The sequence below is a fragment of the Molothrus aeneus genome, chromosome 4 (genome assembly GCF_037042795.1).
Source record: "Molothrus aeneus isolate 106 chromosome 4, BPBGC_Maene_1.0, whole genome shotgun sequence".
Taxonomy (NCBI): Eukaryota; Metazoa; Chordata; class Aves; order Passeriformes; family Icteridae; genus Molothrus; species Molothrus aeneus.
Window position 1 is genome coordinate 1,197,287 of NC_089649.1, and position 14,534 is coordinate 1,211,820.

The 14,534-nt window shown below is 49.0% G+C and overlaps 2 protein-coding genes across 3 annotated transcripts; both read left to right on the top strand.

Moving 5' to 3' along the window:
• The first annotated feature begins 902 nt into the window (after positions 1-902).
• CDKL2 (cyclin dependent kinase like 2) lies at positions 903-9,407 on the top strand. Of its 2 annotated transcripts, none has more exons than XM_066548883.1 (13): positions 903-1,167; positions 3,080-3,274; positions 3,539-3,717; positions 3,842-3,954; positions 4,109-4,248; positions 4,524-4,612; positions 5,128-5,254; positions 5,880-6,151; positions 6,325-6,415; positions 7,208-7,319; positions 7,430-7,536; positions 7,841-7,933; positions 8,406-9,407. In XM_066548883.1, exons 1-12 carry the CDS (start codon positions 1,000-1,002, stop codon positions 7,898-7,900), a joined length of 1,653 nt encoding a protein of 550 aa, XP_066404980.1. In that variant the 5' UTR covers positions 903-999; the 3' UTR covers positions 7,901-7,933; positions 8,406-9,407. The 2 variants fall into 2 exon arrangements, with proteins under 2 accessions (XP_066404980.1, XP_066404981.1); XM_066548884.1 differs by having other exon boundaries at positions 7,235-7,319.
• Positions 9,408-10,390: 983 nt separating this feature from the next.
• RCHY1 (ring finger and CHY zinc finger domain containing 1) lies at positions 10,391-14,333 on the top strand. Its single transcript, XM_066548885.1, has 9 exons — positions 10,391-10,494; positions 10,603-10,722; positions 11,360-11,475; positions 11,540-11,618; positions 11,874-11,918; positions 12,024-12,082; positions 12,399-12,425; positions 12,726-12,846; positions 13,061-14,333. Exons 1-9 carry the CDS (start codon positions 10,411-10,413, stop codon positions 13,187-13,189), a joined length of 780 nt encoding a protein of 259 aa, XP_066404982.1. The 5' UTR covers positions 10,391-10,410; the 3' UTR covers positions 13,190-14,333.
• The last annotated feature ends 201 nt before the right edge of the window (positions 14,334-14,534 follow it).

Below are 14,534 nucleotides of genomic sequence, written 5' to 3' on the forward strand. Positions count from 1 at the left end.
TATGCTCTGTAGGATACTTTTTTTAAAGAAAGGACTCGCAGCGAGATAGCAGCCACAGGACACCGAAATCTTTCAGAGAAAAAGAATTTATTGCCCTCTTATCAGGAGAAACAAACTTTTTCCCACCTCGAAGGCGCTGTTAGGATTCAGAGAAAGAAGTTGATGATGACCAGACAGAATCCTGTATTTGAATGGAGTTTATGCATCATGGAACACCTTTCCTTCCACAGTGCCCTTAGCTGTGACATAGAGGCCACCAAACTGAGGCGGGAATCTTGGGAATATCCTCCTGGAATGCCTTTGTTTCTGCAGTTTGTTCCTGGAGCTGTTTTCCTGCACATGTCCTGCCTTGCCACTGCTGCCCAGAACATGAGAAGTCAGTGTTAGCAGAAGGCCAGACCGTGGGTTGCTACATGCGTCACAGACAGGATGGAAGAAGGAGCAAGGGGATGCTGGATTAAGAATGTATTGGCTGAAAATATGAGTAAACCCACAGGGATGCTTCAGCTTTCCTTCCCCTCAAAGGGAGCAGGTTCATGCACGGTGTTACATTGCAAATAGCACGTGCAGACAAGTTTGTAAAATGAACTAAAACCAAATTATTCACCACTGATCTTTAGCAACATCCACAGCCTCCCATCTGCACATGGAGCCCTCATTGCATGGATTCGGGCTAGGTTTTTAACACTCAGCCCACCGCACAAGAGATGAGGTTGCTTAGTACGCTTTTTAAAGCCCTAGCGGCTTTAAAAAAGCAACCTTTATAACATTTCATCCTCAAAACATTTTATGAGCCTTTTTAAGAGCCGAGCGAGCTTCCGGCCGCCTTTCGCGACAGGCGGGGCGCGGCCGCGCTTTACGGCGGACCGTTGCCGCGGTAACGCGGTCGCGTTGGGTGGGAGCCGGCGGCGGCCGCGGTGTCGCCATCCCGGTGCTGTCCCCGTGTCCCGGCCCGGCCCTGCCTCAGGGCCCGGGCCCTCCCGCCCTGCCGCCACCGCCATGGACAAGTACCAGGTGCTGGGGCTGGTGGGGGAAGGCAGCTACGGGATGGTGACCAAGTGCAGGAACAGGGAAAGCGGGCAGATCGTGGCCGTCAAGAAGTTCCTTGAGAGCGAGGACGACGCGGCGGTGAGGAAAATCGCCCTGAGGGAAATCAAACTGCTCAAGGTGAGGCCGGCGGCACCGCCTTTTTTTCTAGCAATTTCGTGCTTAAATTGCAAAGGGTTTTTTGTGTTCAAACTCCTTCGGCTTCCCCGCACAGCATTCACAAAGTGTCACCGACACAACCCAGGCCGAGGGAGACTCGCCTGGGCCCTGCTGGGATTTCCAGGTGCTGGATTTAATGGAACCCTCCGTGCTGTGGCCTGGCGGAGCCGCTGCTCCCTTGGCCTGAGCGCCGGGCTGGACGCACCTGGCGGATCCTGGGATGTTCTGGCGTTGCCAGGGGACGGTGCGGTCTCTGTTGCCTCCTGGTGGTGGCTGTCCCCCTGTCCCAAATGCCTGGCCTTTCCTGCTGTGGATTTGCTGGAAATAGAAGAAACGCTGACCTTCCAAAGCCTGGGAGTGTGACCCTAAACGGGCTGGGGGCTGCCGGGGTCACCTGAGACAGGAAAACGCTTGTAGGAAAGTTTTCCTTTATTTTTTTTCTATCCATGGCACCTTCCTGGCAGGAAGGACTGCTGTGGGATTCCCTGAACCATGTGTGCACTGTGTCCTTTGTTGTTGGAGTGTGGGATTTGCCTAGTGTTGCTGTTGTGGGGATGGACGAGGGGGAATGGATTCAGACTAAAAGAGAGCAGCTTTTGACTGCATATCAGGAAAAAATGATTCCTTGTCAGGGTGGTGAGGCACTGCCATGGGTTGTCCTGAGGAGCTTCCCTTGCCCCACAGGAATGTTTGTCCCATGTGCAGTGCTTGTCCCCCTGCATGGGCCCATGTGGGAGTTTGGAACATTGGGACCTAGATGATCTGTTTGGTGAAAAAAAAAGAAGGAAAACCTTATTTCCAGGCTACTTCTGTGATGTGGGGTGCTCCAGAGGTGGGAATACTGGCAAACCTGGGTCCTGTCCTTTTGTCTGCCACAAGCATCTCTTCCTAAATCTGCCAGCTTACGGTTCCTGTGCACTGAAGAGGGGAAAAAAGTGGTGTTTGCCTTTACTGCAAGAGCTACAGAATTGGAATTAATAGAAATGCATGCAGCTCCAAGCATTATCCCTTCAAACCCTTCTGAAGTGGATCTCTGTGAGCTTGGATTGCTCCTGCTCTGGGTTCCTGAGTTACTGAGCAGCACCCAGGTGTGCTGGGAATTAACTGCTTTTCCTGGGTGAATGGATCCTTTGCAAGGGGAATGTTTGCATATGCAGCTCAGGAAAGGTGGCCTCTCACAGGGGAGATAAATACCTGGAGGTTTATTCTCTTTGTAGTTCCTTCCCTTGTTCCCTGTCCATCTTTGGGTTTAATTTTTTTTTTTTCTCCTCGAGTTTGGGCAGAAATTTAATTGTGTCTGAAAACAGCAAAAACCTCTTTGGGTCTCCTGTGTGGGGAACAAATCATTCTTGGGAAAAGAGCTTTTTCTCTTATTGGTTACCCTTTAAAAAGTCTTCTCTTGTCAGACCTTCTAAGAAATCTGGGCAGGCACAGGTGCAGGCTGGCTGGCACTGCCTCTGCCCTGGCAGAGTTTCCCCTACCATTCCCTGTGCTCTGCAGTCCTTTTGCATCTTCCTGTGTCCCACCCCTGGGCTATGCTGCTGCCTCCAGGCAGCCTCTGGGGATGTTTCCCTGCCAGGTTCCAGCTAATAAATAACTGCTCTGTAGCATGGCCTTTTGTGTTGGTGTGTGATAAATGTGTAACAAATGGGAGGTGGAGTCTTGTCTGCTGGGGACACAAAATAAACAAAAGTATACATGACAAAATAACTGGAAAACACGGCTGCTTTTTCTTCCTCTTTTTATTCAAGTTGCATTTGCAGCTGGGCTGCAGTGAAAAAAGTTAACTGCAAATTTTTTTTTTTTTTTTAATTTCCCTTTATAGCTTTTAGTAAGTGTTTTCCCTCACTAAACATTCCCTGTTTTTTGACAGCAACTGAGGCACGAGAACCTGGTGAACCTGTTGGATGTGTGTAAGAGGAAGAAGAGGTGGTACCTGGTGTTTGAGTTTGTGGATCACACGGTGCTCAATGACCTCGAGGACTCTCCCAATGGACTGGACTTCGAGAGGGTTCGGAAATACTTGTTTCAGATTATGAGAGCAATTGCCTTTTGTCACAGCCATAATGTAAGTATCTACAAGAAATCAGCTCTGCAGCTACAATCAATAGATATATTAGAATAGAAGTGTGTATTTTTGTATTTGTATGTATTTGAACTTAGAGAAATAGAAAGGAAAAAGAGATACATAAAATAAATGTGTCTGAAAGTAGTGGTTCTGTGTTTGCCTGTAATTTTCTACTTGGATATGAGAAAGATGCACTTCTTGCTGAGCCAATCAGTTTGCTATGTGCACACAGGGAGGTTGCCTGACTTCCTTCTCTCTGTGCAGATAATCCATCGGGATATTAAGCCAGAGAACATCCTGGTTTCCCAGTCAGGAGTTGTGAAACTCTGCGACTTCGGGTTTGCCCGGCCCTTGGCCACTTCTGGGGAAGCTTACACGGACTATGTGGCCACCCGCTGGTACAGAGCCCCAGAGCTGCTGGTGGGGGACAGCAAATATGGCAGGTGAGCCTGGCCTGCCAGCCTGGCAAGGGCTCTGGGGAGCGTGCAGGGGGTGCTCCATCCCTGCCTCAGCCTTTGGAGCCATGGAGCTGTGCTGAGCTGGGGTGCTGGTGGTTTTTCTCCCCAGGCCTGTGGACGTGTGGGCTGTTGGCTCCCTGATAACAGAAATGCTTACAGGAGAGGCCCTTTTCCCTGGAGACTCAGACATTGACCAGCTCTACCATATCACCAAGTGCCTGGGTAAGAAGAGCCCCTGGGGCTTGCTCAGGAGTGAAGGGCTCAGATTGTTTTGATGGGTGGAAAGATAACAAGCCAGACTGTAGCCCCAGCTAGCATTTCAGCCTCTCACATGTTTGACTGTCCTGTATTTTCTACCTGTTTTGCCTGATTCTAGGTAACTTAATTCCAAGACAACAGGAGTTATTCTATAAAAACCCCCTCTTTGCCGGCATGAAGTTGCCCGAGGTGAAGGAGCTCGAATCCCTGGAGAAACGCTATCCCAAGCTCCCTGCTGCAGCGCTGGAATTAGCCAAGGTAATTAACTGAGTGTTTGCTGTGAGTGTTCCTCTGTTTCCCTGCCCTCCACCTCACACAGCTGAGCACAGGGATGTTGAAGTGCCCTTCTCTCAGCTCCCCAGGCAGTGAGCAGCTTGGGTTGGCAGCTTGGTGGGGGATCCCAGAGCTCCAGGCCAGGGTGATGGGGACACCCAGCCCTGCAGGGCCAAAGGGGTCACTGCAGGGATCTTTTCCTCATGCCAAAGCCTTTGTTTAATTCCTGCTGTGTTTTTGTCCTCCTGCTGGTTTGACAGGAGTGCTTGCAGATTGACCCAGACAAGAGACCGTCATGCGCCCAACTCCTGCAGGGTGATTTCTTCAACAAGGACGGCTTTGCTGAGAGGTAAGAGCTCCTTTCCTGCTCACTGCAGGCTCAGGTTAGAAAGAAGTGAAGCAGTTGTGCTTGGAGACTGCACACTGCTGGGTTTGCAGAGCTCACAGCTGCTGAATGCCTCAGTTTGTTTTAGCTTGACCTTCCTGAAAATAGAGTTGGAAGGGAACACATTGCAGTGGCACATTTACCTTGTTGTGACATTAATTAATCAGTGTCACCTCACATTGGATAGTACGGTCTTACACTGTGTTCACTCACTGGATCTGCCCCAAACTGGTGCAGATTTATTTTTTATTGCTGTATTGCTGTATTTTATTGCTTTATTGCTGTATTGTGAAAAATGTGTGCAGAAGATTTTATTTAATGTATACATTACATTTGTCTTCTCATTAGTTAAAAGGCACAGGTTGTTTGACTGTTTAAAAGTCTATAGGAGCCTGGGCTTAACAACTGATGATGCTAATAAGATAAACAGAAGCCCTTTTATTATTTGTTTCTTTCTTTTCTCCTTATATGGAATGTAGATTTACTCAGGAGCTTAAACAAATAATCCAGAAAGATGCCAGAGACCATCAGTTCAAAAAAAAATCTAAAATCAATAAAAGGGACAAAGATGATGTTTCAGAAGAAAAAAAAATCATCAGTGTCCAGGTTGGTCCATCTGTGTTTTCCAAACCTGTATTGTTTTGGGGTTTTTTCTCATGTTTTAAATAATTGTTTTTAAAATAGTTGCAGCAGTTTAAATTCCTAGGAAATAGCTTGGGAGTGTGCAGGGGGCTCTTGGGCCAGTCCCTTTCAGGTGAACCACACAGTGGTGCAGTTCCTGGCAATACAGAGCTGGAGGGGAATCAGTTGGGAAGCATAAGTCATGCTTTATGCTGCTGTTAACCTGTTTTAAAGCCCTGTCATCAAAATTAAAAATTTTCCTTTCAACTGGATACCAAGGATGCTTCAGAGTGACTTTGAGGTGACATTGAGATGAGTTTTTATTTAATTTCTTCAGAAGAGACACAGGATACAGCTGGTTTTCCTCTATCATTTCTGATTCCGGTCTCAAGTGACTTATTTACAGAGAGTGCTGGAACCCTGACAAGTTTTCTCCTGTTTGATGGAAAGCTGAGATTTTCTAACAAAACCAATTCCGTCTCTATTAGATTCTTGCAGAATCATGCATGTGTAGGCTTCTGACATGTTTTTTTTTTCCCTGCATGCACTGCTGTAAACTGCTTTTTTAACCATGACTGTAAGGAAAGATGATGTTTATCTTCCCAAACAGGATTTCAGCATAGGCCCAAGGAGCAAAGATGGGAAGCTGATAAAGACCAAGCCCTCTAAAGCTGATGCAGACAAAGCAGATCGATCCTCCAAGCTCAGCTTCCTCTATGACAACACAATCCACCCATTGAATTTGAGCCCTCAGACCAACCTGAAAGATTCCAGCAGCAACTTGGACTATGCCAAGAGCCTGGGCACATTTATCCCTCCCATCAACCAGAACTTCTCTCCTACATTTGGGATGGGGTCTGGGCCTGGGAGCCTTAATTACAGGTAAGGGAGCAGAGCTAGGGGAGCTCCTATCCATCATTCCTGGGATGTCCTGGGAGGGGCAGGGTGACAATGTGGGAGCACAGGATGCGGGGTTTGGGACACCTTGCATTTGGTGCTTTATATTGGCTGTGTCAGCCCAGCTCATACCAGCTGTGGGGCATTTCTGATTACAGACTTGATGAAAAGAGTAAAAACTACTTGAACCCCTTGCTAAAGGCACGGAAGCCTTCTCCAGTGGGGCGTTGCAATGTCAGCCTGACACCGGTGAGTCGTCTGTCTGTCTGTCCTCCTTGGCCAAGCAAAAATTAATTCAATCGTGTGTTGTATTCTCAGGAACTCCATCTGGTCCATCTTTCACCATAACTCCCTGCTAAAAATACTAGAAATACTAGAATACTAGAAATACTACTGGTTTTGTTACCCCTTTTTCCTTGCAGATTTTTCGTTCATTATCCCTCGCTAACAGTTCTTAGATAAAATATATTTTATGTCAGAAAGCAATTTTAAATGAGGGGAGCAGTCCAGCACAGGATATCTGTGAGATTTGGAATATATCCATGGCCTCCTGCCTGGTCAGGAGCGATAGACCATGTGTGCTGTGCTACTGAAGCAGAACCGAGGGTTTGGATTTAATGTGGCCAGGGCTTTACTTAGTCATGTCATAACTGCATTAAAAATTGATAAGGAAAACAAGTGAAATGGAAAGTTTTCCTCTTCTCTCACTACCTGGGCATGATGATTACTGTGCCAGCCAGGAACACTTGCCTTTTTCCAGATAACTAATCCCAGCCATTCTCCAAGGGCTGTATTTTATCTCTCCAAAAGCAGCCTCACTTAGATGATTGTTTTTATTTTGCTCTAGCTTTTTCATTGCTTTTGTATAAAAAGCACTAGAGCAGGTTGAATTCCTTCACACACATCAAATTCTTTAGTCTCACTCTTGGACAAATTCCAGCTACATCACAGCATTGCTATGCCACTGCATTTTTTAAGCTTGAAAATAGCTTTATTTTTGTCTAAATTTTCATGAACTGCTCCATATGCCCTTGACTATAGGTTACTAATGAAAAACCTATCCTTCAGGCAAGTAAGAAGAAATGGGAATTTCTCAAGACAAATGTACGTTTGCCAGAACTAAATCATCTCCCTGAGCTGAGGGGAGCGGAAGGTAGGAACTTTGAGCTCCTCTAAATAGAACCTGGGCACCCAACAAGTGTCAAGAAGCAGTGTGTCAGCCCTCACTCCCTAAACATGGCTCGCCTTGGTTGTGTTTTGCAGCTCAGCATCCCAGATTTTTGAAGAAGGAAAATAGAATGTTTGCAGAGTCCCGAATCCCCTCCCTCGCTGCTATCGACCTTCATAACTCAAGTCTGCCTTCACAGCAGGTAGCAAGGCAATAAAGTGGTTTGTGCTGCTCTGTACTTGTTTGGTTTGCTTTGGTTTTTGGTGACTTTCTCAACAGCATGGCCCACAGAATTCCAGTTTGACACCTAAAGGAGCAGAATTTGCGTCAGGGTTTTAAGTCTTACACTGGGGGAGCATTTTTGAAGCCTGATTTGACCAAAGAACAGATTTGTTTTGAATTAGGTGTTGGCATTGCAGGTGTCTTTAGAAGGCTGATTCTGATTGTCTTCTCTGTTGATGCTACACTTGGAAATTGATCCTGTCTCTTTCTTTCTCAATTTACAGCTGTCAGGGACCTTGATGCTGGATGCATCAGAAGCCAACTTCCCCAGGGTCGAGCACTAGCCCTGGGGAGATGGTCACACCTGCCTGTAAAAGGTGGGCTTGCATTTCTGCTGTGTAGCCTGTTGGGGGCTTCCAAATGGATAGTTTCATGAACACTCACCTAGAGATGGGAAGTGCAATAGGAAACTTATTTTATACTTCACATTCTTGATCAGGACATGCAGCTATGACAGACTTCTTACAGTACACAGCTCACTGTGCACAGTAAATAATTTTCCTGAGCTGAGGGGCTGGGCAATGGGGCTGGAAAAGAAGCAGCTCACAGAACTGGGGGGTTGAGCAAGCTGGTAGAACAGGAAAAAAAGGGGAAGCTGGCTGCCTGCATGTGGGGAGGAGAAAAAACAACTTGAGTTTTCTGATCTGTGAAGCACAGAGGTGTAAGTGCACAGCTTCAGTGAGGTAAGGATGTGTAACAAAGCAAAATAAAGGAAGCCTTTCACCAGGGAGCACCTCTGTGTTTTGTTAGTCTGTCCAGAGTCATTCTCCTTTTCTCCTCTTGATGCAGGTGACTGAACAGTGGGAACAATCCGTCTGAGTTTCCAGGGGCTAAAGCTGCCAGGTGTCTGCAGGGGAGAGGAGAATCCCTTACTCCTGTTGGTGCAGCAGACTGCCACAGAAGTGGCTCGGGTCCAGGCCAAGGATGGAGCTTGCACTGCCTTTTCTGCTGGATTTGTTGCATGCAAACAGCCCCTGGAATGTTGACTTTCTGGCTTAGGGCCAGGTCTTGTCTGAGAAGAGTAGTGGTCATTGGTGTGTGACAAGGGCAGGAGCTGCTTTGGAGGACTCTGAAGGAAGCTGGGCTTTCTTTTGTTCAGCTGCTGCCCGCCTGAGGGGTTTGTTTTTCAGTGAATCCTGACAAAAGCAGCTGTCAAAATTCTCATATTTCAGTGGGCTGCCTGATCTGGATTGAGAAGCACCTTTGCCTTGACAGTGAAGAAAACACCTGTGCAAGAAATACAATATCTAAATGTGCAAATCTGCAGCTGTTCCTCTGAAACCCTCGCTAATGCACTTGTCACTTTGGTTTAGGTTCCTTTTCCCTTCACATTTTTGACCCCACATCTGGGCCGTTGTCTTTGGGGTGTTTGCCCTGGCTATGTTGTCTGGCTGGTGTTGATGGTGAAGGAAGGAATATCCCTGTGGAATACTAAGCTTTGATACAGGTGGCACATGGAATGTCTCAGTAACTCATTGTTCCTTTAGGTTCTCTAGGAGAATGGGACAGTAAAACTTGACTGTTTGGAAACAGTTTTTGCTTACTTGGCCTTAGTTTCTCTGTGGTCAGTTTTGGGCTGTCCCTGTCTTGCTCAAAACTTTTTTCCAATAGCTGTCACAACCCACATAGTGTCATTAACTTTGGAACTTATTTTTCCACAAAATACAGCCTTTCCCATCCATGGATCATGAGAGAATATGGTCTGAGCTCATTGTATTTAGGGATTTGTCTCTATGCTGTCTCTTGATATGTACATTTCATTTGTAAATAAAAAGATCTTCTAATTCTGGGCTTGACTGTCCCCATAGTGGATGCTCCACTTGGCCACAGCAGTCAGTCAGGTAGCCATGGGCAAATGCAGGGGGGAAAAGAAGGTTTGGGGAGGAAAGAGTGGAGGTTTTTGGGGGAAAGTTGGGTTTTTGGAGGAGAGAAAGGTTTAAGGGGAAGGTTTTGCATGGGGAAGAGTGTGGCCAGCAGGTCCAGGGAGCTAATCCTCTGCTTGGCCCCAGTGAGGCCACATCTGGAGTGCTGTGTTCAGTTCTGGGCTCCACAGGTCAAGAAGGACAAGGAGCTGCTGGAGAGGGTCCAGCAGAGACCAAAGATGATGGAGGAGTCTGGATCATCTCTCTCAGGAGGGGAGACTCTGGGAACTGGGCCTGCTCAGTCCAGAGAAGAGAAGACAGCCGGAATCTCATCAATCCATACAAGTTTGATCCATACAAGTATCACCAAGATGGGTGTCAAGAGGATGGTGCCAGATTTCTGGTGTGCCCAGCAACAGGACAAGGAGCAGTGACCAGAAACTGAAACACAAGGTGCTCCACCTCAACGTGAAGAACTCACAGAATCTGCTCAGTTGGATGGGACCTGCAGGGATCACTGAGCTCAGGGAGTGTTCGGACAAGGCTCTCGGGCACCTGGTGGGATTGGTGGGGTGCAGGGTCAGGAGTTGGACTCGATGATCCTGACGGGTCCCTTCCTGGAATATTCTATGATTGGAATATTGGAATATTCTATGATTCTGTGATTGCTCGTGGAGTTCTCTCTGGAGACATTCCCAACTCGCCTGGATGCGGTCCTGTATCACCTGCTCTGGGTGACCCCGCCTCAGCAGGGAGCTCGGACTGGGACATCTCCAGAGCTCCCCTCCCACTCGAACCAGGCTTCAGCGAGAAGGGGAACACGAGGCTTCCAGCCGGGGAGCGGGGGGAGCCATTCTGAAACCTCCAAATCCTCCGGAACCGGCTGTGAGGAAGCGGAAGGGGTGGAGCGGGACCGGGCAGCGGCGGCGGCCATGGCCGCGGCGGGGGGATCGGAGGGACGCGAGGCGGGATGCGAGCAGGGATGCGAGCACTACCGGCGGGGCTGCCGGCTGCGGGTGAGTGAGCGGGGGCCGTGCCGTGCCGTGCCGTGCCGTGCCGTGCCGTGCCGTGCCGTGCCGTGCCAGGGGTGGTGGCCGCTCCATGCCGTGTCCTTCCGTTGGCAGGCCCCGTGCTGCGGGAAGCTGTACCCGTGCCGGCTGTGCCACGACGGAGCCGAGGAGCACCAGCTGGACCGGTTCCGGGTGTCCGAGGTGCAGTGCAGCCGCTGCCGGCTCCTGCAGAAGGTGCGTCCGGGAGGTTATGGCCTGGTGTTGTGTCAGGGGAGGTTTAAGATGGATGGTAGAGAAAGTTCTTGACCCAGAGGCACTGGAACAGGCTCCCGGAGGAAGGGGTCACGGCCCCAGTCCTGGCACAGGGCAGGAGGCGTGTGGGCATTGCTGTCAGGCACCTGATGGGATGCTCGGAGCACTCCTGTGCGGGGCTGAGTGTTGGACATTGTGAACCTTGTAGGTCCCTTTCCAACTCAGGAAGTCCTGAGATTAGAGAGCATATGGCACAGGACTGTGGTTCTGGAATATCTCCAGTGAGGGAGACTCCACAGTCTCTCTGTTCCAGGCCACAGGAAGGAAGCTCTTCCTCCTGTTCAGGTGGAGCTGCCTGTGCATCAGCTTCTGCCCATTGCCTCTCGGCCTGTTTCTGGGCAGCACGGAACAGAGGCTGATTACATCCTCTTGTCACCTTCCACATCCCTGCAGACATGGGTTAGATCTTCTCAGCCATCCCTTATCAGGGCCCAGCTCCCTCAGCCTGTCCTCTCCACTCTGTTGATCGCTTCTTAGCTCCCAGCCTTGCTCCAGGAGCTCCACACCCCTTTGGAGCCTGGAAGTAGGCACAGCACTCAGGACATTTGTGTCCCCTCAGGCCCAGCAGCGCTGTGAGGGCTGTGGCAGCCTCTTTGGGGAGTACTACTGTGACATCTGCCACCTGTTTGACCGTGACAAGAAGCAGTACCACTGCCAGGAGTGCGGCATCTGCAGGTGCGTGCGGGCAGCGGGCCCGGCTCCGCGGGCACCGGCCCTGCCCTGACTCCTCTCTCCACAGGATTGGACCCAAGGAGGATTTCTTCCACTGCTCCAAGTGTAATTTGTGCCTGAGCCTGAGTCTCCAAGGAAAGCACAAGGTGAGGATGCACCACTTACCTCCATATCTTAAAAAGGAATGCCTTGAATATGAAGCTGGATGTGCCTCAGCCCCATCTGAGGCCACAGGAACAGGGAGAGCAGTGGGTTCTCCTTCTCTAAATTCACCTAACAGCAACACAAGTGCCACTAATTGAAGACATAAGAAATTTTACCTATTGGAGTTTTACAATGTAGAAAAACACAGAAAACTACACAGCAGAATAATGTTTTCTTCTCTTTTCCCATTTGCAAAGTGTATTGAAAATGTCTCCAGGCAGGACTGTCCAATATGTTTGGAGGTGAGCAGCTTCTTTTCATCTCCTGGATAACTGTGTGTGGCCCCTATTTTTGACTGTGTGTGGATTGATTTTCTTCTCTTTTGTCTTATATTTGCCTCCAAACAGGATATTCACACATCTCGTGTTGGAGCCCATGTTCTGCCGTGTGGTCACCTTCTTCACAGGTAAAGCAGACACCTGAGCAAGGGAAACACCTGCTGCATTGTGTTGGGTGTTTATTCAGCAGCATTCAGTCTGTACCAGCTGCTTTCTGAGGCACCTGCATTGTGGGGACAGACTTCTCCAGGAAGCATTTTCTTTAGGGGGGTTGTCTTCTTTCTCAGTCAGGTTTGACAGTGTGAAGCTCTCCTGTTACTTGGCCTAGGGATGTTTTTAATTTCTGCCGTGGGGATACCTGTGTGGTTTATTCCCTTTGTGCAGTGCAAGTGTGTTCCCTGTCAGTAACTCAGTTTTTCTGACTGACCTGTGTTTCATTTTCAGAACATGTTACGACGAAATGCTGAAGGAGTAAGTATTTCCAAGCATTTTTCCTCTCAATATTACCCTAGTCCAAACATATTGCTTCAAGAGGTAAAAATCATGAGTTGGTGCCAATTCTGCACCAACTGACTTAAAGACAGCTCCTAAAGGGATGAAGGGCTAACTTAAAGGGATAAAGTGCATTTAATTTCCAATTCTGTTTGCCAGAACTTGCTGCTTCGTGCTGTTTGTTTGCCTGGTACAATGTGAAACTTGTCCCTACCAATGGCCTTGTTTCATGGTGTCACTTCACCTTCTGATTGAGACATGTCCCCCTCTTTCTGCCAGAGGCTACAGGTGTCCCTTGTGCATGCACTCGGCCTTGGACATGACCAGGTACTGGCGCCAGCTGGACAACGAGGTGGCACAGACCCCCATGCCCACCGAGTACCAGAACATGATGGTGGAGGTAAGAGGGCACCCTTGCCTGGCTTCCCTAGAGCTGTGCCTCGGAGTTCCTGGCAGCAGAGGGCACTAGGGATGCGTGCTGGATCAGGAGTCAGACCAAGAGGTGGGGAATGCTGAGGAGCAGTCACGTGTAGGCGTAGGATGTTGTCATTGCTGTTTATATACACCCACCGCTGGTGCTGCAGCCTCTCCCTCCCTCCCCTGTGTGCCTGCAGATCCTTTGCAACGACTGCAACGCCCGCTCCACGGTGCAGTTCCACCTGCTGGGCATGAAGTGCCAGAGCTGTGAGTCCTACAACACGGCCCAGGACGGGCAGTGCCGGCTGTCCTTGGAGGAGCAGTGACTGGGGCGCGCTCGGCCGGGCCCCGGCAGAGACTGGTTTGGGAACAAAGCAACTCTTGTGTCAGTAAAAATTCCAGTTTTCCCAGTTCCAGGAGTCCTGTGCTGCGTCAGGGAGGAGGCAGGTGAGAGGAGCAGCACGAGGAGATGTGGCGAGCAGCCGGCGCAGCGGCAGGAGGAGTTTGGGGACAGCTGAAGGGGAAGGGAAGTGGAGAGGCAGCTCTGGGGGAAAATGGTTCGCTTTGAGAGGCCTTTGGGGCTAGTGCCAGCATCCTCAGGGCAGTGTGTGGGGATGTAGTGTTCCCTGGGAATGACGTGTGTGCCTCCTGGGAATGATGAGTGTCCACAGGGACAGCAGGCAGGGGTGGCATCCTTGGCTCCCTTTGCGCATTGTCATGTGTGTGTACAGAATTCCCTTGAAACAAGGGAATTGCCCTGCCTGCTGGGATGAGCAGCTGGAAGATCCAGGTGCAAAGCCCCCCTTTTCCCCCTAGACACCCATCCTGACTCGCTGCTGTCCCTCTGCTCAGATTCCTTTGCCAGCTGCAGTCACTTTTTCCCTGTTTCTTCCTTGTTTTACACTGTTCACTGGCAAAGGCTGAGGTGGTGTGGGGTTTGAGACTCGTACATAGCTGGATTTTGCTGGTTAGGTACCTAAAGTGAAGCACATCCTCCACATCAGGCTGAGCCTGTGATTTTCACTGAAATAAAGCAGTCCAGGGTCCAGTTTTCTGTGATTTTTTTGGTGTTTGTTCATGGTAGAACTTCACTGGGGGGACAACCGCTGCCTTTTGAAAGAAATAAAAACCCCAACTCCACCCTCTTTCATGTAACATCCTGCCTGAGCTGTTTTGCAGTCTTAAATATTGCAGGAAGTCCTCTGTGAATTTTACATGCAGATACTTTACAGTAATAAGATGTAAAAAAGGGTTGGTTCCTCTTCAGGTTATAACTACTCATTTTTAACTTGTTCTGTTGTAAAATGAGCTTTTCTTAATCCAGCAGTGCCCGTTTTCTGTAGGGAATATTTAGGATTTGGATGGTAGCTATTGTAGCTTGCCTTGACTGGGGTATCTTTTTCTGGAGCACTTTTCTCACTGCTATAAATAAATGTAAAAAAAGGTCTCTATTAAAATAAACAAACTACACTGAGCGTGATGTGCTCTTCTTTCACACACGTACTCCCTGGAAATTCCCAGCTGAGTTTAAACCATGATTCAGTGCTGAAAAATGGTTGGATATGGGGAGGTGTGAGGCCCGAGCCACTGTCAGGAAAATCAGTGCTTTATTTTTTACAAGCTCCTGTGTTTTCATATTTTTGTTCTGTGGTACAAGCAAGACTCCCTGCT